The sequence below is a fragment of the Panthera uncia genome, chromosome X, assembly GCF_023721935.1.
Source record: "Panthera uncia isolate 11264 chromosome X, Puncia_PCG_1.0, whole genome shotgun sequence".
In the NCBI taxonomy this organism is placed as follows: Eukaryota; Metazoa; Chordata; class Mammalia; order Carnivora; family Felidae; genus Panthera; species Panthera uncia.
The window spans coordinates 66233975-66258939 of record NC_064817.1 but is presented as its reverse complement, the minus strand read 5'-3'; the positions used below and the strand labels follow the sequence as shown (position 1 = coordinate 66258939).

The 24965-nt window shown below is 35.0% G+C and overlaps 1 protein-coding gene across 1 annotated transcript in view; it reads left to right on the top strand.

Moving 5' to 3' along the window:
- Positions 1-24965, top strand: part of RPS6KA6 (ribosomal protein S6 kinase A6) — a 216572-nt gene that overhangs the window by 83525 nt on the left and 108082 nt on the right. Inside the window, exons 4-6 of the mRNA XM_049644017.1 lie at positions 7351-7432; positions 8359-8439; positions 9878-9957. Of these exons, the coding sequence (XP_049499974.1) occupies positions 7351-7432; positions 8359-8439; positions 9878-9957 (243 nt within the window). The remainder of the gene's footprint in view (positions 1-7350; positions 7433-8358; positions 8440-9877; positions 9958-24965) is intronic.

Below are 24965 nucleotides of genomic sequence, written 5' to 3'. Positions count from 1 at the left end.
CAGAGAGAGAGGGAGAGAGATTCCCAAGCAGGGTCCACACTGTCAGTGCAGATGCTTATGTGGGGCTTGATCCCACAAATTGTGAGATAATGACTGGAGCTGAAATCAATAGTTGGACACTCAACTGAATGAACCACCCAGGTTCCCCCTTACTGAGTACTTCTTCATGTAAAATATAAAAGTCCATATGACCTACAGGGATATATTGGAGTAGTTCACTCACTCATTTCTTTAACGAACTGTTTCCAAGAATTGTATCAGTGTGGCTGAAAAGAAACCTCTGAGGATAGATACGTTTTTAGATACAGTAGTTTGAAGATATGTGACTTCTTTTGTAGTTGATCATGGGAAGAGAACAGAGTGAGATGATATTTTCTTATGCTAGTTAAGTCCACCCATAAGATCAGAAAAGATCAAATCAGGTGATGAACAAATAAACAATTATTTCTGTAGACTATAAATAGTGGCTTCTATTAGATGACATAGTAGGATATTAGTGAGCTTTAGAAGAGCTAGAGAAAAAGTGGCTGCTTTGTGCAGATGTCTTCCAGAAAGTCTGGACCATTTTTTTTTCTTGCTTGCTTGCTTCTTTTTGCCCTCTACATTCCATTTTTTCAACTCTACTAAGTGTTGTGTTTTGGAACAGTGGCCCTCAATGTATGGTCTGTCTAATAAGATGCTTTCAGGGAATCCTCAAGGTCGAAACTATTTTATAATAATACTAAGATACTATTTATAAAACTTCTGGCATCTTGGCACAATCAAGGCAGTGATTACAAATTTTGTCAGTAGTCATTGTATTCTTCACTGCTACACACTTTGCAGTTTAAAAAATGCGAATGTTACCTCAGAATGTCCTTGATGAAGTGTTAAGAGTCATTAAATTTATTTAATCCTGACCCTTGAGTATAGTTCTTTTTAATATTGTGTGATGAAATGAGAAGTACACATAAAGCACTTCAGCTGTATACCAGAAGTTTCATACCATCAAGACAAAGCACTTGTGTGATTTTTTGAGTTGTAAGCTGAACTAGCCACTTTTTCCATAGAACATCATTTTTATTTGAAAGAATGATTGACAAACTATGGTTACTAAACTTGTGTATTTGGTAGATGTTTCCTCAAAAATGAATGGGAGTGGTCCTGTTATTTCATGTAAAACAACTGACAATATTTTTGTCAATGATGAAATTTGAGCTTTGAAGCAAAAATTTAGTTTTGGAAAATTTTTATTTGCCACTGTGAACTTGACACCTTAATGCTAAACTTTTCTGATGAGATTACTGCTGTTCATATGTAGATCTACATAATTCAGTGAAGCAGTACTTTTGAGATGACCAATATGTTATGTTATCAAATCAGATGTGAGTACAAACACTTTCAAAATGTAAGGTAGACAAATGGATTATTACATAACAGAATTCGGACAATTAATGGATATGATTTCAGATTCTCCATTATAACTAACCTTTAAGAAACTGCCACTTTTTAAGTTCTTGTGTCATATCAAAGAAGAATCAGCACAATTATGTAAAACAGCTATTAAAATACTCCTTTTCTTTTCTATATACATATATGTGTGAGACCTGATTTTCTTTCTCTGCCTCAAGCAAAACAACTTAATTGCAACAGACTGAATGCAGAGCACATATAAGTATCCAACTCTCTTTTTGTTAGGTCAGATATTAGAGATTCACAAAAAAAATGATCAATGTCACTCTTCACCTTTTTTTTTTGCTTTGGAAAACATAGTATTTTTATAAAAAATATGCTCACATGTGGCAGGTTTATTATTTTTTAATGAATCAATACCTAGTTGCTTTTTCTCTTTTAATTTCTAATATGGTACATATCAATAGATATCCACAAAAATACCAAAAACACTTTGGAGTCGTCAATAATTTTTAAGATTGTAAAGGATTTATGAGACCAAAAAATTTGAGAACTGCTTTACTTTAAGAAACTGATAAAATAGTTTTCCTACTTGTGGTAGAGTCATTATTCATGAAATTACTTGACTTCTTTGTTGACATCCTCTTGGCCACATGATATTGATTAGGAAAAGGGAAATTGGGTATCTGAAAACTTTGAGTCTGGTGCTTAGGGTTAATGCCATATATTTAGCTGAAGTGTGTGTGTGTGTGTGTGTGTGTGTGTGTGTGTGTTATGGCAATTCATTTACTCTATTTTTTGTTGGTTTGTTTTTTAAGTTTCTATTTTAATTCCAGTTTGTTAAAATATAGTATAATATTAGATACTGGTGTACAGCATAGTGATTAAAGACTTCCATACAACACCTGGTGCTCATCACAAGTGCTCTCCTTAATCTCTATCACCTATTTCACCCATACATCCCACCCACCTTCCCTCTAGCAACCATCGTTTGCTGTCTATAGTCTGTTTCTTGGTTTGCCTGTTTCTTTTTTTCTCATACATACATATGATATACATAGCAAATTTTTTTCTTAGATCTTGGATTAGGGTTTGGTTTAGAGCTAAGGTACGGGTTAGGGTTAGAGTTACAGCCAGGGTGAGGGTATATGCCTATTATCTTGCAATTCAGAGACCTCTACAGAGGGATCAGTTTAGGGTTAGAGACAGGGTTGGGATTAATGGTTAGCAGTTAGGGGTTAGGGTTAAGGTTTGGAGCTAGGTTTAAGATTAGGGTGAATCTATGTGCCTCCATTCCAGCAGTTTGAGACCTCTCCAGAGGTTAAGTTTAGGGTTAGAGTTAGGGCTAGATGTAGAGTTTAGGAGTTATTGGTAAGGTGTAGGGTTAGGTATAGAGTCAGGGTTAAAGTTTGTTAGGCTTAGGGTTTGTGCTTAGCATCATGCAGTTGAGAGATTTCTCCAGAGAATAAAACATCAGAATTTTATTGGGGTGAGAACAAAGAAGACAACCATCCACTAAGCTGAGGTAAAGAGGGGACTTGGTGGTCTAAATACTCTCTAAGTGGACATTAAGTTGTTCCTTCTGTTTTTCTTTCTTTTGTTTTGTTTTTCCCTCAAGATTTATTTAAATTCCTTTTAGTTAACATACAGTGTAATGCAGGTTCGGGTGTAGACTTTCCTGATTCAACACTTAAATAAATCACCTGGTGCTCATCACAAGTCCCCTCCTTAGTCCCTATCACATATTTAACCCTTTCTTCTGCCCACCTTCCCTCTGGCAACCATCAGTTTGCTCTTTATAGTTAAGAATCTGTATCTTTATTTTTCTCTCTTCCCCTCACCCCCATGTTCGTTTTTTTTTGTTTCTTAAATTCCACATATGAATGAAATTGTATGGTATCAGATCTTCTCTGACATTTCAGTTAGCATAATATTCTCTAGTTCCATCCATGTCCTTTCAAATGGCAATATTTAATTATTTTTTATCACTGAGTAATATTACACTGTGTGTGTGTGTGTGTGTGTGTGTGTGTGTGTGTGTGTATTCCACATCTTTATATATTCTTCAGTAGATGGACATTTGGGGTCTTCCCGTTAGTTAGCTATTGTTGATAATGCTGCTGTAAACATTGGGGTGGGTGCATGTATCACTTCAAATCAGTATTTTTGTATCCTTTGGGTAAATACCTAGTAATGTAATTGGTAGATCATATTGTAGTTTTATTTTCAATTTTTTGAAGAACATCCATTCTGTTTCCCAGAGTGGCTATACCAGTTTGCATTCCCACCAACAGTGTAACAGGGTTCCCCTTTCTCCACATCCTCAACAACACCTGTTGTTTCCTGTTGTTAATTTTAGCCATTCTGACTGGTGTGAGGTGATATCTCATTGTGGTTTTGATATGTATTTCCCTTTTGATGAGTGGTGTTGAACATCTTTTCATTTGTCTGTTGTCCATCTGTATGTCTTCTTTTGAAAAATATTGATTCGTGTCTTTTGCCCATTTTTTAATTGGATTATTTATTTTTTGGGTGGTGAGTTTGATAAGTTATTTTCATATTTTAGATATGAACCCTTTATCAGATATGTCTTTTGCAAATATCTTTTCCCAGTGTAAGTTGCCTTTTAGTTTTGTTGTTTGTCTCCTTCACTGTACAGAAAACGTTTATTTTGATAAAGTCTCAGTAGTTTATTTTTGCCTTTGGTTCTCTTGGCTCAGGAGATATACCTAGTCATACCTGATGTCAAAGAGGTTGCTGCCTATGTCCCCTTTAGGTTTTTGATGGTTTACTGTCTCACATACATCTGTCATTCAGTTTGAATTTGTTTTTGTGTATAGTGTAAAAAAGTGTGGTCCAGTTTGATTTTATATTTTTTAGAGAGAGACAGAGCACAAGCAGGGGAGGAGCAGAGAGAGAGACAGAGACAGAATCCGGAGCAGGCTTCAGGCTTTGAGCTGTCAGCCCAGAGCCTGATGTGGGGCTCGAACTCACAAACCATGAGATCATGACCTGAGCCAAAGTCGGATACCCAACTGACTGAGCTAACCAGGTGCCCCTGGTCTAGTTTCATTATTTTGCAAATTACTGTCTAGTTTTCCCAGCATCATTTGTTGAAGAGACTGTTTTTATCCATTGGTTATTCTTCCCAACTTTGTCAAAGATTAATTGATCATATAGTTCTGGGTTCATTTCTGGGTTTTCTATTCTGTTCCATTGATCTGTGTGTCTCTTTTTTGCCAGTAATGTAGTTTCTTGATCACTACAGCTTAGTAATATAACTTGAAGTCTGGAATTGTGATGTCTCCAGGTTTGCTTTTCTTTTCAAGATTGCTTTGGCTATGCGGGGTCTTTTGTGATTCCATTCAAATTTTAGGACTGTTCTAGCTCTGTGAAAAATACTGTAGTATTTTTTTAGAGATTACATTAAATGTGTAGATTGCTTTGAGTAATGTAGACATTTTAACAATATTTGTCCTTCCAATTCATGAGCATGGAACGCTTTTCCATTTCTTTGTGTCCTCTTTAATTTCTTTCATCAGTATTCTATAGTTTTTTAGAGTGCAGATCTTTTACCTCTTTCATTAGGTTCATTCCTAGGTATCTTATGGTTTTGGTGCAATTGGAAATGGGATCAATTTCTTGATTTCTCTTTTCACTTCTTCATTATTGGTGTATAGAAATGTAACAGATTGCTGTACACTCATTTTGTATCTTGTGACCCTACTGAACTTGTTTATGAGTTTTAGTAAGTTTTTTTGTGGAGTCCTTTGGGTTTTCTATATATGGTATCATGCCATCTACAAATAGTGAAAGTTTGATTCCTTCCAGCAAGGAAGAATTTGGATCCCTTGTGTTTCTCCTTCTTTTTTTTTTTTCTCTGATTGCTGTGGATCAGACTTCCAGTACTATGTTAAATCAAAGTGGTGAGAGTGGATTTTCCTGTCTTGTTAGGAAAGCTCTCAGTTTTTCCCCATTGAAGATGATATTAGCTGTGTATTTGTCATATATGACCTTAATTAATATTGTGGTTTTCTCCCTCTAATCTTACTTTCTGGAGGGTTTTTATTATGAATGGATATTGTACTTTGTCAAATGCTTTTTCTGTGTCTTTTTAAATGATTGTGATGTTTTTGTCCTTTCTTTTAATAATGTTATGTATATGTTGATTGATTTATGAATATTGAACCACTGTTTTAACCCAAGAATAAATCCCAATTGGTCATGGTGAATGATGTTTTTTTTTTTTAAGATTTTATTTTTAAGTAATTTCTACACCCACTGTGGGGCTTGAACTTACAACCCCGAGATTACTAGTTACATGCTCTACTGACTGAGCCATCCAGACAACCTTGATTTTTTTTTTAAATCTATTGTGGATTAATTTTGCTAATATTCTGTTAAGAAGTTTTGCACCTGTATTCATCAGGGATATTGGCCTGTAGTTCTCTTTTTGTGGTGTCTGTCTGGTGTTGGTATCAGGGTAATGTTCACTAATAGAATGAATTTGGAATTTTTCCTTCTTTTTTCTAATTCTTAGAATAATTTGAGAAGAATATATATTAACTCTTATTTAAAGGTTTGATAGAACTCTGTGAAGCCATCTGGTCCTGAACTTTTGTTTGTTTGGATTTTTTTGATTACTGATTCATTTCATTGCTAGTAATTGGTCTGTTCAAGTTTTCTATTACTTCTTGTTTCAGTTTTTGTAATTTATATTGTTTCTAGGAATTTATCCATTTCTTACAGGCTGTCCCAAATTGTTGGCATATAGTTTTTCATATTTGTATTTCATATTCTCCTACAACTGTTTGTATTTCTGTGGTGTTCGTTATTATTTCTTTTCTGTCATTTGTGATTTTATTCATTTGGGTCCTTTCTCTTTTCTTTTTGATAATCTGGCTAGAGGTTTATCAGTTTTATTAGTTGTTTCAAGGAGCCAACTCCTGCTTTCATTGATCTGTTCTATTGTTGTTGTTGTTTTTTTAGTTTCTATATAATTTATTTCAAAGCAGTGAACAACTTTCACTATTTTTAAAAAATGAAACCACCCTCTACTAGTAAATAACTCCTGTAAAATTTCCATCTATTAATATTTATCTTTATAACTGAGGCTTTTTAAAAACAGCTTTTTTTAATGTTTATTTATTTTTGAGAGAGAGACAGAGACAGAGAGAGACAGAGAGAGGCAGAGAGCAAGCCGAGGAGGAGCAGAGAGAGAGGGAGACACAGAATCCAAAACAGGCTCCAGGCTCTGAGCTGTCAGCACAGTTCCTGACATGGGGCTCAAACTCATGAACCACGAGACTATAACCTGAGCTGAGGTTGGATGCTTAACCGACTGAGCCACCCAGGCGCCCCTAGAAACTTAGCTTTAATGAGTCATAATTTTAATTTGAAAGTATGAGATATTATTACTTAAGCTTGCTCAGTAACAGTAAAGAGTTTAACTTTAATGTATTGGAATAATTAACCATCTTGATTCTTCAACCTGGCAGATAGATATTATTGCCTCTGATTTCTTACAGAAAATAAAATGTATGCTAACTTCTAAAATGGACGAATAAGGAAGTAGAAATGAAGATATCAAACTAAGAATTATATCATTTTTTGGTCTTTATTAAGGTAACAAAAAGGAGCTTGGGTCTTAAAAGGAGTTCCTTTAGATCAAATTGCCCTTCATTATGTTGCTTATCTTTTATGTAACAAACTTCTTAAAGTCCTTGACCATGTCATCTATTTTAATAATTTTCTTTCCTATGGTAATATGTATGAGAGTGTGATTTAGTAAATGAACGAAAATGAGAAAAAAATCAAGTAAGAGTATAATTTATAGAGAAAGATCTATCTTTATAAAATTAGAGAAAATGTAGGGCCTGAAACATGCACTAGTCTATGTGTATAGCAAGAATGTCTTGAAATGTGAATTTTACTTTTTTCAAAAAATTCCTCTGTTAGGTTTTTCTTGTTCGAAAGAAGACTGGTCCTGATGCTGGGCAGCTCTATGCAATGAAGGTGTTAAAAAAAGCTTCTTTAAAAGGTAGAAGATGAGAAAGTTTAATAAAATAGAATTTGATAAACCTTGTTTTAACAAATATGCTGTGTATTGCTTGTAAAAATTGAGTGCATTCAGTTTTCTTTAAACATTAGTAATTGTTACAGTTTTCTAGCCTGTAAGTGATATTTCTAGGTTTGATATTGGCATATACTATAATTTAGTGAGACTATACCCTGGTAAAAATTTAATGGTATAAAAGTGACACATTTTATTTTACTTAAAATGTACTTGTTTTATTAAGCTATATTATTTTTTTTCAAGTTTCTTAATTTTTTTCTGTTCTATTTGTGTTGGTTTTGCATACTGAAAAAGCACAACCACTTGGATACACAAATATACACCATCTTCTAGGCTGTGATAACAATAACATTGCCCAGTTTTTTTTTTTATTTTTTTAATGTTTATTTATTTCTGAGAGAGAGAGACACAGAGCATGAGTGGGGGAGGGGCAGAGAGAGAGGGGGAGACACAGAATCCGAAGCAGGCTCCAGGCTCAGAGCTGTCAGCATAGAGCCCCACGCGGGGCTCAGACTCACAAACCGTGAGATCATAACCTGAGCCGAAGCCAATTGCTCAACCAACTGAGCCATCCAGGTGCCCCAACATTGCTCAGTTTTAATCAGTAAACACATTTGAACAATTGGAGACCAATACATAATAAATGCATATTAACCAAATACCTATTTATGTCACTTTAACCCATCTCTAGATCAAAAGTAAATTTGTTGGCTTTCTGATAGTATGGTAATTACTGTCTAGGAATATATAGACTGCAAATTTAGGTAAATTTAGGCACTTATAAAGTTGTATTTTATATTTTCATATTTTTGTTTGGTGAATTATTTATGAGATCTCTACTTAAATTTTATAAAGAAGAGTAATATATTCTACTCTTCTATAATTTTTAGTTCGAGACAGAGTTCGGACAAAGATGGAGAGGGATATACTGGTGGAAGTAAATCATCCATTTATTGTCAAATTACACTATGGTATGTAATTTTTTTTAATTTATGGAATTAGAGAGTTAAGCTTTCCTTTCAAGCAATAATATAATAGGAAATAAATACTTCAAACTGATTTAATAATTCAACTATGTAAAACATATTCATCTGAAATAAGAATAAGAATTAATAACCAGCTTTGAATTGTATTTTCTGTATCTGTTGGTTAACTTGTCTAAGGTAATAAGATAGTATCTTCTGATTACCTGTTTGGTAGTATTTCTTTACTCTGCTATGCTGTACCTTTAATGATCTTAGGCTATAAAGTGTGATGGTTTATTCAAAGCATTTGGTGTTTGGATGTGTTCTTCTTACATGTTGTTCATAATGAGTATATTCATTTATTTCCTACTTCTATTGGAGAGGACAATGTAGGTATATTAGTCCATTTAAGTTATTCTCTCTTATATTTGGGGGGAGAAGAATACCAGTAAGAAGCAAGTAGGTATAATGGAAAGAACATGAATTTGGAGTCCTACTGTTCTGAGTTTTAATCATGGCTCCATTGATAATTAAATGCATGCATGAGATTGTGAAGTTTGGTTTTCCTGGAGAATTCAAAGGTATATACATCATTAAATCACTGATACATTCTACAATGTCACTTTAAATTTTCGAGAGATAAAGTAGCAGTAGATTTAAAAAATTCTTAGGTAATTTTGAAAAATAATGCAGTAAAGTAGGTATTAAATTATTTTTATAAAAAACACTCAAGAAATGTCCACCCATTTTTCTTTTACTCCCTGTTATCCTAAATCTCTTCGTTAAATCTCTAGGGTGACATGACATTAATCAGTAAATACCAATTGTGTGCAAAACACTGTATTGAATGCAGTAGGCTCTAGAAGTGAAACGATCTCTGATCTCAAAAAAAATTATATCTATGGGAACACAGACATGTAAACGAATTACATGTACATTCCAAAGTGGAGTTAAGAGAGACATAAATAAAGAACAATGATATCTCAAAAGCGTACCAAATAATTCTTATGCAGAAGAGGGTAAAGATGCTAAAGGAAATGTGAAAAGAGAGAAATCCTTAATAGAGGAAAGCTTAATAGAGGAGTTGGCATTTTTGTTGAGCTTGAAAGAATTAGTAGAATTTCATTAGGTAGGGAGGCAGAGTTCAGGAAGTTTGCAATTGAACACCATTGATCCATAAATCAGGAAAATGATGGTGGTAGACATTTCTGTGTAAAGCCACATGCAAAGTTGATTATGTTCTGGGAAGGGGTTTATAGCTATTTCAACACTAAATTCAATTGTGAGATAATGTTACCCAATAACATTGGACCATTTGAACAAACTCTTAACTCCTTGATGGTGTTTAATGATAAAACTCTAAATTTGTTTATCAATCAAAATTTATACTATGCTTGTTAAGCCTTTAAGATTGTTCTGTTACTACATTCTAATTTATAATTAGCCTTTCAGACTGAAGGGAAGCTGTATTTAATACTAGATTTTCTCAGGGGAGGAGATGTCTTTACAAGATTATCCAAAGAGGTGAGTATCTGTGAATTTTTACTATATTTTATTGAAACAAAAATCATTTTTGTTCTGATAATTAATTTTTCTATAGAAAATTTAAATAATTATTCTGTTTGTTTCACTGCATAGTATTTAGTGGATGTGCCAATTAATGGTATTTTCTGTCTTCCTGTCATTTAGATCCATCTCAATGTGCTACTCATTATTCCCTTAGGCACAAGATCAATATAAATAACTGGATGAAGTAGATAGGGACAAGCCTAGGATTTTGGCTACTCAAGCTACCAAAATGCCTCTGGGAGTAGCGTTTATTTTATTCATGTTTAAAACAGGTGTATGGAGGTATAATTGACATAGAATAAATTGCACATATTATGGTACATATCTGATAAAATTTGACATTCGTATATACCTGTGAAACCATCGTCACAATCAAGATAATAAGCTTATCCGTCGTCTCCAACCATTTTCTTGTGCCCCTTTGTTTTTCCTCCCTTCTGCCCCACTCCTACTGAATCTGATTTTTGTCATTGTTTGGTTTGCATTTTCTAGGATTTTATATAAATGGAATCATAGAGTATGTATTTTTTTTTGGTCTGGCGTATTTAGCTCAGAATAATTATTTTGAGATTCCACCATGGTGTTATATGTATCAGTGGTTCATTCATTTTTATTGCTGAGTAGTATTCCACTGTATGAATACGCCACAATTTGTTTATGCATTAATTTATTGATGGATGTTTGGATTGTTTGCAGTTTTGGGATATTACTAACAAAACTGCTACAAACATTCATGTACAAATGAGTGTATGGACATGTTTTCATATTTATGGTTAAATACCTAGGAGTATGACTGGGCTATTTGGTAGATGTATATTTTAACTTATTTTAAAGACACTGTCAAATTGTTTTCCAAGGTGGTATAACTTTTACACTCCCAGCAGCAACATATGAGAGTTTCAGTTGCTCCACATCCTTGCCAACCCTTGATATATGGTCAGTCTTGTTTTCATTTTGGACATAAGTGTGTGTAGTGGTACCTTATTGTGGTTTTGAATTGCATAATTCTAATGACTGATGATTTTGAGAATTTTTCAGTGCACTTATTTGACAACTTTTTATTTTCTTTGGTAAAATATCTGTTTAAATCTTTGACCCATTTTTGAATTGAGTTCTTCTGAGTTTTGAGAGTCTTTATATATTTTGGACGGTAGGTCGTTTAACATATATGTTGTTTGCAAATATTTTCTTCTGGTCTGTAGTTTATCTTTTCATTCCCTTTAACAATTTCTTTCAAAAAGCAGTTCTTTTTAAAAAAGCAGAAGTTCCTAATTTTGATCAAGTCCAACTTAATTTTTTTTTCTTTTATGAATTTGGTGTCCTATTTAAAAAATATTTGCCTAATCTCAGGTCACAAAGATTTTCTGTTTCCTACACAATTTGTAATTTTAGGTTTTACATTTAAGTTTATAATCCTTTAGTGTATGGTGCAGGTATGTGTTGAAGTCCTTTTTTTTTTTCTTTTTTGCATGTACATACCCCATTGGTCTAGCATTATGATTAGAAAAGTCCATGCTTTCTTCACTGAATTACCTTGCATTTTTGTTGAAAATCAATTGATCATATATGTGAAGGTCTGTTTCTGGACACTCTATTTTGTTCTGTTGATCTATTTGTCTATCTTGATTTCAATACCACGTGATTTCTTGATTACCTTTATAATATGTCTTAAAGTAAGGTAGTGCAAATCCTTGAGCTTTGCTCTTCTTTTTCAAAGTTGTTTTGCCTCTTCTGGGTCCTTTGCATTTCCATATCAATTTTAAAATCAGCTCTTCACTTTCTACAAAAAAGCTTACTGTGGATTGCATTGAACCTCTAAGTCAATTTGCAAATAATTTACATTTTCATAACATTGAGTCTCCCAATCCACGAATATATTTTTTTCCAGTTTTTGAGTCTTCTTTAATTTCTCTCAGCAATATCTTGTCATTTTAAGTCTATAGGTTGTCATTTCAGTCTATAAGTCTTATGCATTTATTAATCAAATTTACCTGTTTCCTTTTAAAAATGCCATTGTAGGGGCGCTTGGGTGGCTCAGTCAGTTGAGCGTCCAACTTCGACTCAGGTCATGATCTCACAACTCGTGGGTTTGAGCCCCGCGTCCGGCTCTGTGCTGACAGTTTGGAGCCTGGAGCCTGCTTCGGATTCTGTGTCTCCCTCTTTCTCTGCCCCTTCCCCACTCATATTCTGTCTCCATCTCTCCCAAAAATAAACATTAAAAAAAAATAAAAAAATAAAAAAATAAAAATGCTATTGTAAATGGAATTGCTTTCTTACTAATTTCATTTTCAAGTTGGATGGAAATACAATTGATGTTTTGCATACTGAATTTGTGTCCCACAGTTTAATTGAACTTCCTTATTACACCTAACAGCTTTTTTTTTTTGTAGACTCCATAGAATTTTCTATTTGTAATCTGCAAATAAGGAGTTTTTACTTCTTTTCCATTATCTACATCATTTCTTTCTTTTATTTGTCTTTGCTGCACTGGCTGGGCTCTCCAGTTCAGTGTTCTATTGAATTGATAAGAGCAGACACTCTTGCCTTATTTCTGGTCTTAGGGGAAAAGCATAATTTTAGCATAAGTTATAAAGTTAAGTATAGGTCTTTTTACATGTTCTTTACCAAGTGAAAGTTCCTTTCTGTTACTTGTTTGTTGTATGTTAGATTTTGTAATATTTAATTATTTATTTTTTCTTTTTTCCCCAAGTGTTTATTTATTTATGTGGGAGCAAGGAAAGGGCAGAGAGAGAGGGAGAGAGAGAATTCCAAGCAGGCTCCATGCTGTCAGCAAAGAGCCGGATGCAGGGGTCAGTCCCACAAACCATGAGATCATGACATGAGCCAAAATCAGGAACTGGATGCTCAACCGACTGAACCACCCAGGCGCCCCTGTAATATTCTTTTACTGCCATTATTGAGATGTTATATATTTTTTCTTCTTTAATGTTTTAAACAATGTAATGTTGAATTACATTGATTGATTGTCAAATGTTGAAGCAATCTTGCCTGTGGATGAACCCCCAACATGTAATCATGATGCATTATCTTTTTTGCATATTGGTGGGTGATATTTCCTAAATGTTTGTTAAGAATTTTTACATTTATTTTTATGAGGGACATTTGACTATAGATTTTGTGTATTGTTTATGTCTTGTTTTGATATCAGAGCAAATCTGGTTTTATAGAATGAGTTGGGTAGTGTTTTCTCCTGTTCTGTTTTTTTTTAGAGAATTCAATGTTAAATTGTTATTAAAGTCTAGAAGAATTCAATGTTAAATTGTTACTAAATGATTGGTAGAATTCACCAGTGAATCTATCTGGCCTGAAGTTTTTTAATGGTAAGATGTTTTAACTACATATTCAATTTGTTTAAGAGACTTGGAGGTATTAAGTTTATCTTTTTTTTTTTTTTTTTTGAGTGAGCTTTGGTATCTTTGCCTTTTAAAAATTTAACCATTTAACCATTTTAGCAAATTTATCAAATTCACTGGCATGAAATTGTTCATAATACTCTCTTATTATCCTTTTTATAGCAGTAGAAGCATTAATGATACTTGTATCACCATACCTGATGTTCTTATTTTGTCTCTTCTCTCTTTTTTATCTTGCTTAGCCTTGCTAGAGGTTTATCAATTTTATTTAATTTTTTCTCAACAAATCAACTGGCTTTGGGCTTCACTGATTTTTTATTCTATTTCATTGTTTTCCACAGTAACTTTTATTACTTCATTTTTTTCCTGCTTACTATATATTTCACTAACTTTTCTGGTTTTTAAGATGGAAGCTGAAGTTACTAATTTGAGACCTTTCATCTTTCCTAACGTAGGTGTATACTGTTTTAACCATCTCTCTGAACAATGCTTTAGCATTATCCCACATATTTTGATATGTGATGTTTTTATTTTCCTTCAGTTTCACATACTTTCTAATTTCCTTTTTATTTTTTCTTTGACTCATGGGGTATTTAGAAGTATGTTATTTAATTTATAAATATTTTGGCATTTTCCAGATAACTTTGTATTATTGACTTCTAATTTATTTTCCTTGTAGTCATAAACCATAGTTTGTATGACTTCAATTCCCTTAAATTCACTGATAATTATTTTATGCTTCAGTATATAGTATATTTTTGTAAATGTTCTGTGTATACTTAAGGAGAATGTGTATTCTGATTTCGAGTAGTGGAAGGTCCTAAATGCAATTAGATCAAGTTGGCTGATAGTGGTATTAAGTCTACTGCATTCTTAATTTTTTGCCTATATATTCTATAAATTTTTGTGTTACAGAGATTGAAAACTTTGACTATAATTATATATTTATCTTTTTTTCTGTTAATTTTAAATTTCTGTTAAGTTTTGGTTTATGTATTTCAAAGTTCTGTTACAAGTGTGTAAATTTTTGGGATTATCATTTCTTTTTGATAAACTGATAGCTTTATTATTATGAGATGACTTATTTTAACACTGTTAATGTACTTAAAGCAATTATCCTTGCTTTTTATCCAATCTGAAAATCTATGCCTTTTAATTTTAATTTGAGTATTATACCTGTTACATTTAATATGATTATTGATTTGGCTGTGTTTAAATCTCCAATTTTGCTGTTTATGTGGGTTTTTTTGTCTCATCTGTTCTTAGTTTTTCCCTATTTTCTGCCTTATTTTTAAATTGATGTACAACTTTATATTAGTGTCAGGTGTACAACAATGATTTGACACTTGTGTACACTGCAAATTGATCACCACAGTAAATCTAGTCATCATATTTCACCACAAAAAGTTACCAATTTTTTTTCTTGTGCTAAGAATTTTCAAGATCTATTCTTGTGTCATCTATAAATATTCACTACAATACCACTGACTGTAGTCACCATGCTGCACACCACATACCCACCACCTATTTGTTTATCACAACTGAAGTTTGTACCTACTGACCCCCCCTCACCCACTCCTCCACTCACCAACCATCCTCTGTCAGGCAGCCACCACTCTTCTCATTTCCATGACTTTTATTATATTTGTTTGTTTTGTTTTTTAGATTACACTTGAAATAATATGATATTTGCGATTCTTTGTCTGACTTATTTCATGTAGCATAACACCCTCAAGGTCCACCCGTGTTGTTACAAATGGAAAAATTTCCTTCTTTTTTATGGCTAGGTAGTACTCCATTGTATACATATACCACCTCTTCTTTATCCATTCATAAATCAATGGACACTTAACATGATTTCCGTATATTGGCTGTTGTAAGTAATGCTATAGCAAGCATAAGGGTGGACATCTTTTCAAATTGGTGTTTATATTTCCTGTGGGTAAATATCCAGCCTTGAAATTGCTAGATCACATGGTAGTTCTGTTTTTTAATTTTTTGAGGAATCTTCATATACTGGTTTGCATAGTGGCCATACCAATTTACATTCCTACAAACAGTGCACAAGTGATCCATTTTCTCCACATCATCCTCAACAGTTATTATTCTTTTCTTTTTGATGATAGCCATTCTAACAGGTGTGAGGCAATATCTCATTGTGCATTTGATTTGCATTTCCCTGATGATTAGTACTGTCTTCTTTAAAAATATGTCTATTCAGATCTTCTGATCATTTTTTAAAATCAAATTGTTTTTTTATTTTTTGGTGATGAGTTGCAGGAGTTCATTTTATATTTTGGATAGTAATACCTTACCAAATATGTGACTTGCAAATATTAGTATGTTGCCTTTTCATTTCATTGATATTTTTCTTTGCTGTGCAGGAGCTTTTTTGTTTGATGTGGTCCCACTTGTTTATTTTTGCTGTTGTTACCTTTGGAGTCAGATTAAAAAAAAAAACATTAAGATCAATTTCAAGGAGTTTTTACTGCCTAAGTTTTCTTTCAGGAGTTTTATGGTTTTGGGTCCTATGTTTAACTCTTTAATCCATTTTAACTTAATTTTCTTTGTGTGTATGGTATAAGATATTAATCTAGTTGCATTGTTTTCATGTGGCTATCCAGTTTTCCCAACAACATTTATTAAAGAGACTATCTTTTCTCCCTTGTATATTCTTACCTCCTTTATCATAAGTTAGTTGGTCATATATGTATAGGTTTATTTTTGGATTCTGTTCTATTAAGGGATGTGTCTATTTTTATGTCAATACCATATTATTTTGCTTACTATAGCTTTGTAATGTAGTTTTAACTCAGGGAGCTTGATGACTACATTTTTTTTTCTTTCTCAAGGTTGCTTTGGATATTTAAGATCTTTTATTATTCCAAACAGATTTTAAAATTGTTCATTCTAACTTTCTTCAATAATGCCTTTGGAATTATAGTGGGATAGCATTGAATTTGTACATTTTTCTTGGATAATGTGGACATTTTAACAGTATTAATTCTTCTGATCTGTAAGTGGAGAATATTATTCCATTTATTTGTGACCTTTTCAATTTATTTATTTATTTTTTTTAATTTTCCAGTTAGTAAACATACAGTGTAGTCTTGGTGTCAGTAGTAGAACCCAGTGATTCATCTCTTACATGTGTAGAGCTCATCTCAAAAAGTTCCCTCCTTTATGCCTTTCACCCATTTAACTCACCCCCTCCAGCAACCCTCAGTTTGTTCTATGTATTTAAGAGTTTCTTATGGTTTTCTCCCCCTCTGTTTTGATCTAATTTTTCCTTCCCTTCCCCTATGTTCATCTGTTGAGTTTACCAAATTCCATATGTGAATGAAATTATGTGTTATGTCTTTATCAGACTGACTTAGCACACTACTCTCCAGTTCCATCCATATTGTTGCAAATGGTAAGATTTTATTCTTTTCATCACCAAGTAGTGTACCATGTTGTATGTACATCTTCTTAATCCATTCATCAGTTGAAGGACATTTGGGCTCTTTCTATAATTTGGCTATTGTTGAAAGCACTGCTATAAACATTGGGGCACACATGCCCCTTCAAATCAGCATTTTTGTATCCTTTGAATAAATTCCTAGTAGTGCAATTGCTGGGTTGTAGGGTAGTTCTATTTTTAATTATTTAAAATTAAAAATGGAACCTCCATATTGTTTTCCAGAATAGCTGCACCAGTTTGCATTCCTACCAACAGTACAAAAGGGTTCCCCTTTCTCCACGTTCTTGCCCAAATCTATTGTTTCCTGAGTTGATTTTAGCCATTCTGACTGATATCTGTTTGTGGTTTTGATTTGTATTTCCCTGATTATGAGTGATGTTGAGCCTCTTTTCATGTGTCATTTAGCCATCTGGATGACTTCTTTGGAAAAGTGTGTCTATTTGCGTTTTCTACCCATTTATTCACTGGATATTTGTTTTTTTTTTTTTGGGTGTTGAGTTTGGTAAGATCTTTATAGATTTTGAATACTCATCCTTTATCTGATATATCATTTGGAAATATCTTCTTCTATTCCATCAGATCCCCTTTAGTTTTGTTGATTGCTTCCTTTGCCGTTCAGAAGCTTTTTATCTTGATGAGGTCCCAATAGTTCATTTCTGCTTTTATTTCTCTTGCCACTGGAGACACGTCAAGTAAGAAGTTGCCGTGGTCTAGGTGAAAGTGGTTGCTGCCTGTATTCTCCCATAGGATTTTGATGGTTTCCAGTATCACATTTAGATCTTTCATCTATTTTGAATTTATTTTTGTATGGTTTAAGAACGTGGTCCAGGTTCATTCTTCTGTATGTTGCTGTCCAGTTCTCCCAGCATCATTTGTCTTTTTGCCATTGGATACTCTTTTCTGTTTTATTGAAGATTAGTTGACCATATATCTGTGAGTCCATTTCTGGGTTATTTATTCCATTGGTCTATAGGTCTGTTTTGTGCCAATACCATCCTATCTTAATGATATTGCTTTGCAATACAGGTTAAAAGTCTGGGATTGTGATGTCTCTACTTTGGTTCTTTTTCAACATCACTTTGGCTATTCAGGGTCTTTGTGGTTACATACAAATTTTAGGATTGTTTGTTCTAGCTCTGTGAAGAATGCTGGTATTATTTGGGTAGGGATTGCATTAAATGTGTTGATTGCTTTGGGGAGTATTAATATTTTAACAATATTTGTTCTTCCAGTCCATGAGCATGGAATGCTTTTCCATTTCTTTATGTGTTCTTCAATTTCTTTCATCAGCTTTCTATAGTTTTCAGCATAAAAATCTTTACGTCTTTGGTCAGGTTTAATCCTAGGTATTTTATCATTTTTGTTACAATTGTAAATGGGATCGATTCCTTGATAACTCTGTCTGTTGCTTCATTATTGGTGTATAGAAATGTAACTGATTTCTGTATGTTGATTTTATGTCCTACGACTTTGCTGAATTCATGTATCAGCTCTAGCAGTATTTCTTTTTCTTTTTTCTTTTTTTTTTGTGGAGTATTTCGGGTTTTCCATGTAGAGTATCATGTCATCTGCAAAGAGTAAAAGTTTAACTTTCTTCTTGCCAATTTGTATGCCATTTACTTCGTTTTGTTTTCTGATTGCTGAGGCTAGGACTACCAACACTATGTTGAACAACAAGTGGTGAGAGTGGACATCCCTATCATGTTCCTGATCTTTTGGGGAAAGCTCTCAGTTTTTCCACAATGAGGTTAATATTAGCTGTGGGCTTTTCATGTATGGCTTTCATGACGTTAAGGTATGCTTCTTCTATACCTACTTTCTGGAGTGTTTTTATCAGGAAATGATGCTATATTTTCTCAACTGCTTTTTTTTGCATCTATTGACTGGATCATATGGTCCTTACCCTTTCTTCTATTAATGTGATGCATCACATTGATTGATTTGCAAATATTGAACCAGCCCTGCAGCCAAGGAATGATTTAAAGTTGATCATGATGAATAATTCTTCTAATATACTGTTCATTTTGATTTACTAGTATCTTGTTAAGAAATTTTGTATCTAGGTTAACATGAATATTGGCATGTAATTCTCCTTTTTAGTGGGGTTTTGTCTGGTTTGGAATCAATATAATGCTTGGTTCATAGAATGAATTTAGAACTTTTCCTTCCATTTCTATTTTTGGAACATTTTGAGGAGAATATGTATTTACTCTTCCTTAAATTCTGGTAGAATTCCCCTGGGAAGCCATCTGGCACAGGATGCTTACTTGTTGGAAGATATTTGATAACTCATTCAATTTCTTTGCTGGGTTGTAGCAAGTTTTCTAATTCTTCTTGTTTGAATTTCTAACTTTCTAATTCTTCTTGTTTGAATTTTTGTAGTGTGTGGATGTTTAGAAATTTCTCCATTTCGTCCAGATTGTCCAGTTTTTTGGCAGATAATTTTTCATACTATTCTCTTATAATTGTTTGTGTTTCTGTGGTGTTGGTTGTGGTCTCTCCTTGTTCATTTGCGATTTGATTTATTTGGGTCCTCTCTCTTTTATTTTTTTTTTATTTTTTAATATATGAAATTTACTGTCAAATTGGTTTCCATACAACACCCAGTGCTCATCCCAAAAGGTGCCCTCCTCAATACCCATCACCCACCCTGCCCTCCCTCCCACCCCCCCATCAACCCTCAGTTTGTTCTCAGTTTTTAACAGTCTCTTATGCTTTGGCTCTCTCCCAATCTAACCTCTTTTTTTTTTTCCTTCCCCTCCCCCATAGGTTTCTGTTACGTTTCTCAGGATCCACATAAGAGTGAAACCATATGGTATCTGTCTTTCTCTGTATGGCTTATTTCACTTAGCATCACACTCTCCAGTTCCATCCACGTTGCTACAAAAGGCCATATTTCATTTTTTCTCATTGCCATGTAGTATTCCATTGTGTATATAAACCACAATTTCTTTATCCATTCATCAGTTGATGGACATTTAGGCTCTTTCCATAATTTGGCTATTGTTGAGAGTGCTGCTATAAACATTGGGGTACAAGTGCCCCTATGCATCAGTACTCCTGTATCCCTTGGATAAATTCCTAGCAGTGCTATTGCTGGGTCATAAGGTAGGTCTATTTTTAATTTTCTGAGGAACCTCCACACTGTTTTCCAGAGCGGCTGCACCAATTTGCATTCCCACCAACAGTGCAAGAGGGTTCCCGTTTCTCCACATCCTCTCCAGCATGTATAGTCTCCTGATTTCTTCATTTTGGCCACTCTGACTGGCGTGAGGTGATCTCTGAGTGTGGTTTTGATTTGTATTTCCCTGATAAGGAGCGACGTTGAACATCTTTTCATGTGCCTGTTGGCCATCCAGATGTCTTCCTTAGAGAAGTGTCTATTCATGTTTTCTGCCCATTTCTTCACTGGGTTATTCGTTTTTTGGGTGTGGAGTTTGATGAGCTCTTTATAGATTTTGGATACTAGCCCTTTGTCCGATATGTCATTTGCAAATATCTTTTCCCATTCCGTTGGTTGCCTTTTAGTTTTGTTGGTTGTTTCCTTTGCTGTGCAGAAGATTTTATCTTCATAAGGTCCCAGTAATTCATTTTTGCTTTTAATTCCCTTGCCTTTGGGGATGTGCCGAGTAAGAGATTGCTACGGCTGAAGTCAGAGAGGTCTTTTCCTGCTTTCTCCTCTAAGGTTTTGATGGTTTCCTGTCTCACATTCAGGTCCTTTATCCATTTTGAGTTTATTTTTGTGAATGGTGTGAGAAAGTGGTCTAGTTTCAACCTTCTGCATGTTGCTGTCCAGTTCTCCCAGCACCATTTGTGAAAGAGACTGTCTTTTTTCCATTGGATGTTCTTTCCTGCTTTGTCAAAGATGAGTTGGCAATACGTTTGTGGGTCTAGTTCTGGGGTTTCGATTCTATTCCATTGGTCTATGTGTCTGTTTTTATGCCAATACCATGCTGTCTTGATGATGACAGCTTTGTAGTAGAGGCTAAAGTCTGGGATTGTGATGCCTCCTGCTTTGGTCTTCTTCTTCAAAATGACTTTGGCTATTCGGGGCCTTTTGTGGTTCCATATGAATTTTAGGATTGCTTGTTCTAGTTTCGAGAAGAATGCTGGTGCAATTTTGATTGGGATTGCATTGAATGTGTAGATAGCTTTGGGTAGTATTGACATTTTGACAATATTTATTCTTCCAATCCATGAGCAGGGAATGTCTTTCCATTTCTTTATATCTTCTTCAATTACCTGCATAAGCTTTCTATAGTTTTCAGCATACAGATCTTTTACATCTTTGGTTAGATTTATTCCTAGGTATTTTATGCTTCTTGGTGCAATTGTGAATGGGATCAGTTTCTTTATTTGTCTTTTTCTGTTGCTTCATTGTTAGTGTATAAGAATGCAACTGATTTCTGTACATTGATTTTGTATCCTGCCACTTTGCTGAATTCATGTATCAGTTCTAGCAGACTTTTGGTGGAGTCTATCGGATTTTCCATGTATAATATCATGTCATCTGCAAAAAGCGAAAGCTTGACTTCATCTTTGCCAATTTTGATGCCTTTGATTTCCTTTTGTTGTCTGATTGCTGATGTTAGAACTTCCAGCACTATGTTAAACAACAGCGGTGAGAGTGGGCATCCCTGTCGTGTTCCTGATCTCAGGGAAAAAGCTCTCAGTTTTTCCCCTTTGAGGATGATGTTAGCTGTGGGCTTTTCATAAATGGCTTTTATGATCTTTAGGTATGTTCCTTCTATCCCGACTTTCTCAAGGGTTTTTATTAAGAAAGGGTGCTGGATTTTGTCAAAGGCCTTTTCTGCATCGATTGACAGGATCATATGGTTCTTCTCTTTTTTTTTTTGTTAATGTGATGTATCACGTTGATCGATTTGCGAATGTTGAACCAGCCCTGCATCCCAGGAATGAATCGCACTTGATCATGGTGAATAATTCTTTTTATATGCCGTTGCATTGAATTTGCTAGTATCTTATTGAGAATTTTTGCATCCATATTCATCAGAGATATTGGCCTGTAGTTCTCTTTTTTACTGGGTCTCTGTCTGGTTTAGGAATCAAAGTAATACTGGCTTCCTAGAATGAGTCTGGAAGTTTTCCTTCCCTTTCTATTTCTTGGAATAGCTTGAGAAGGATAGGTATTATCTCTGCTTTAAACGTCTGGTAGAACTCCCCTGGGAAGCCATCTGGTCCTGGACTCTTATTTGTTGGGAGATTTTTGATAACCGATTCAATTTCTTCGCTGGTTATGGGTCTGTTCAAGCTTTCTATTTCCTCCTCATTGAGTTTTGGAAGAGTGTGGGTGTTTAGAAATTTGTCCATTTCTTCCAGGTTGTCCAACTTGTTGGCATACAATTTTTCATAGTATTCCCTGATAATTGTTTGTATCTCGGAGGGATTGGTTGTAATCATTCCATTTTCATTCATGATTTTATCTATTTGGGTCATCTCCCTTTTCTTTTTGAGAAGCCTGGCTAGAGGTTTGTCAATTTTGTTTATTTTTTCAAAAAACCAACTCTTGGTTTCGTTGATCTGCTCTACAGTGTTTTTAGATTCTATATTGTTTATTTCTGCTCTGATCTTTATTATTTCTCTTCTTCTGCTGGGTTTAGGCTGCCTTTGCTGTTCTGCTTCTATTTCCTTTAGGTGTGCTGTTAGATTTTGTATTTGGGATTTTTCTTGTTTCTTGAGATAGGCCTGGATTGCAATGTATTTTCCTCTCAGGACTGCCTTCGCTGCGTCCCAAAGCGTTTGGATTGTTGTATTTTCAATTTTGTTTGTTTCCATATATTTTTTAATTTCTTCTCTAATTGCCTGGTTGACCCACTCATTCGTTAGTAGGGTGTTCTTTAACCTCCATGCTTTTGGAGGTTTTCCAGACTTTTTCCTGTGGTTGATTTCAAGCTTCATAGCATTGTGGTCTGAAAGTATGCATGGTATAATTTCAATTCTTGTAAACTTATGAAGGGCTGTTTTGTGACCCAGTATATGATCTATCTTGGAGAATGTTCCATGTGCACTCGAGAAGAAAGTATATTCTGTTGCTTTGGGATGCAGAGTTCTAAATATATCTGTCAAGTCCATCTGATCCAATGTATCATTCAGGGCCCTTGTTTCTTTATTGACCGTGTGTCTAGATGATCTATCCATTTCTGTAAGTGGGGTGTTAAAGTCCCCTGCAATGACCACATTCTTATCAATTAAGGTTGCTTATGTTTATGAGTAATTGTTTTATATATCTGGGGGCTCCGGTATTCGGCGCATAGACATATATAATTGTTAGCTCTTCCTGATGGATAGACCCTGTAATTATTATATAATGCCCTTCTTCATCTCTTGTTACAGCCTTTAATTTAAAGTCTAGTTTGTCTGATATAAGTATGGCTACTCCAGCTTTCTTTTGGCTTCCAGGAGCATGATAAATAGTTCTCCATCCCCTCACTCTCAATCTAAAGGTGTCCTCAGATCTAAAATGAGTCTCTTGTAGACAGCAAATAGATGGGTCTTGTTTTTTTATCCATTCTTATACCCTATGTCTTTTGGTTGGCGCATTTAATCCATTTACATTCAGTGTTATTATAGAAAGATACGGGTTTAGAGTCATTGTGATGTCCGTATGTTTTATGCTTGTAGCGATGTCTCTGGTACTTTGTCTCACAGGATCCCCCTTAGGATCTCTTGTAGGGCTGGTTTAGTGGTGACAAATTACTTCAGTTTTTGTTTGTTTGGGAAGACCTTTATCTCTCCTTCTATTCTAAATGACAGACTTGCTGGATAAAGGATTCTCGGCTGCATATTCTTCTGTTTAGCACACTGAAGATATCGTGCCAAGCCTTTCTGGCCTGCCAAGTTTTAAAGGAGAGATCAGTCACGAGTCTTATAGGTCTCCCTTTATATGTGAGGGCACGTTTATCCCTTGCTGCTTTCAGAATTTTCTCTTTATCCTTGTATTTTGCCAGTTTCACTATGATATGTCATGCAGAAGATCGATTCAAGTTACATCTGAAGGGAGTTCTCTGTGCCTCTTGGATTTCAATGCCTTTTTCCTTCCCCAGTTCAGGGAAGTTCTCAGCTATAATTTCTTCAAGTACCCCTTCAGCACCTTTCCCTCTCTCTTCCTCCTCTGGGATACCAATTATGCGTATATTATTTCTCTTTAGTGTATCACTTAGTTCTCTAATTTTCCCCTCATACTCCTGGATGTTTTTATCTCTCTTTCTCTCAGCTTCCTCTTTTTCCATAACTTTATCTTCTAGTTCACCTATTCTCTCCTCTGCCTCTTCAATCTGAGCCGTCGTCGTTTCCATTTTGTTTTGCATTTCATTTAAAGCGCTTTTCAACTCCTCGTGACTGTTCCTTATTCCCTTGATCTCTGTAGCAAGAGATTCTCTGCTGTCCTCTATACTGTTTTCAAGCCCAGCGATTAATTTTATGACTATTATTCTAAATTCACTTTCTGTTATATTATTTAAATCCTTTTTGATCAGTTCATTGGCTGTTGTTATTTCCTGGAGATTCTTCTGAGGAATTCTTCCGTTTGGTCATTTTGGATAGTCCCTGGAGTGGTGAGGACCTGCAGGGCACTTCCCCTGTGCTGTGGTGTATAACTGGAGTTGGTGGGCGGGGCTGCAGTCCGACCTGATGTCTGCCCCCAGCCCACCGCTGGGGCCACAGTCAGACTGGTGTGTGCCTTCTCTTCCCCTCTCCTAGGGGCGGGATTCACTGTGGGGTTGCGTGTCCCGTCTGGGCTACTTGCACACTGCCAGGCTTGTGGTGCTGGGGATCTGGCGTATTAGCTGGGGTGGGTAGGCAAGGTGCATGTGGGCAGGAGGGGCAGGCTTAGCTCGCTTTTCCTTAGGTAATCCACTTTAGGAGGGGCCCTGTGGCAGCGGGAGGGAGTCAGATCCGCTGCCGGAGGTTTGGCTCTGCAGAAGCACAGAGTTGGGTGTTTGCGCAGAGCAAGCAAGTTCCCTGGCAGGAACTGGTTCTCTTTGGGATTTTGGCTGGGGGATGGGCGAGGGAGATGGTGCTGGCGAGCGCCTTTGTTCCCCGCCAAGCTGAGCTCTGCCATCTGGGGGCTCAGCAGCTCTCCCTCCCTTTGTCCTCCAGCCTTCCCG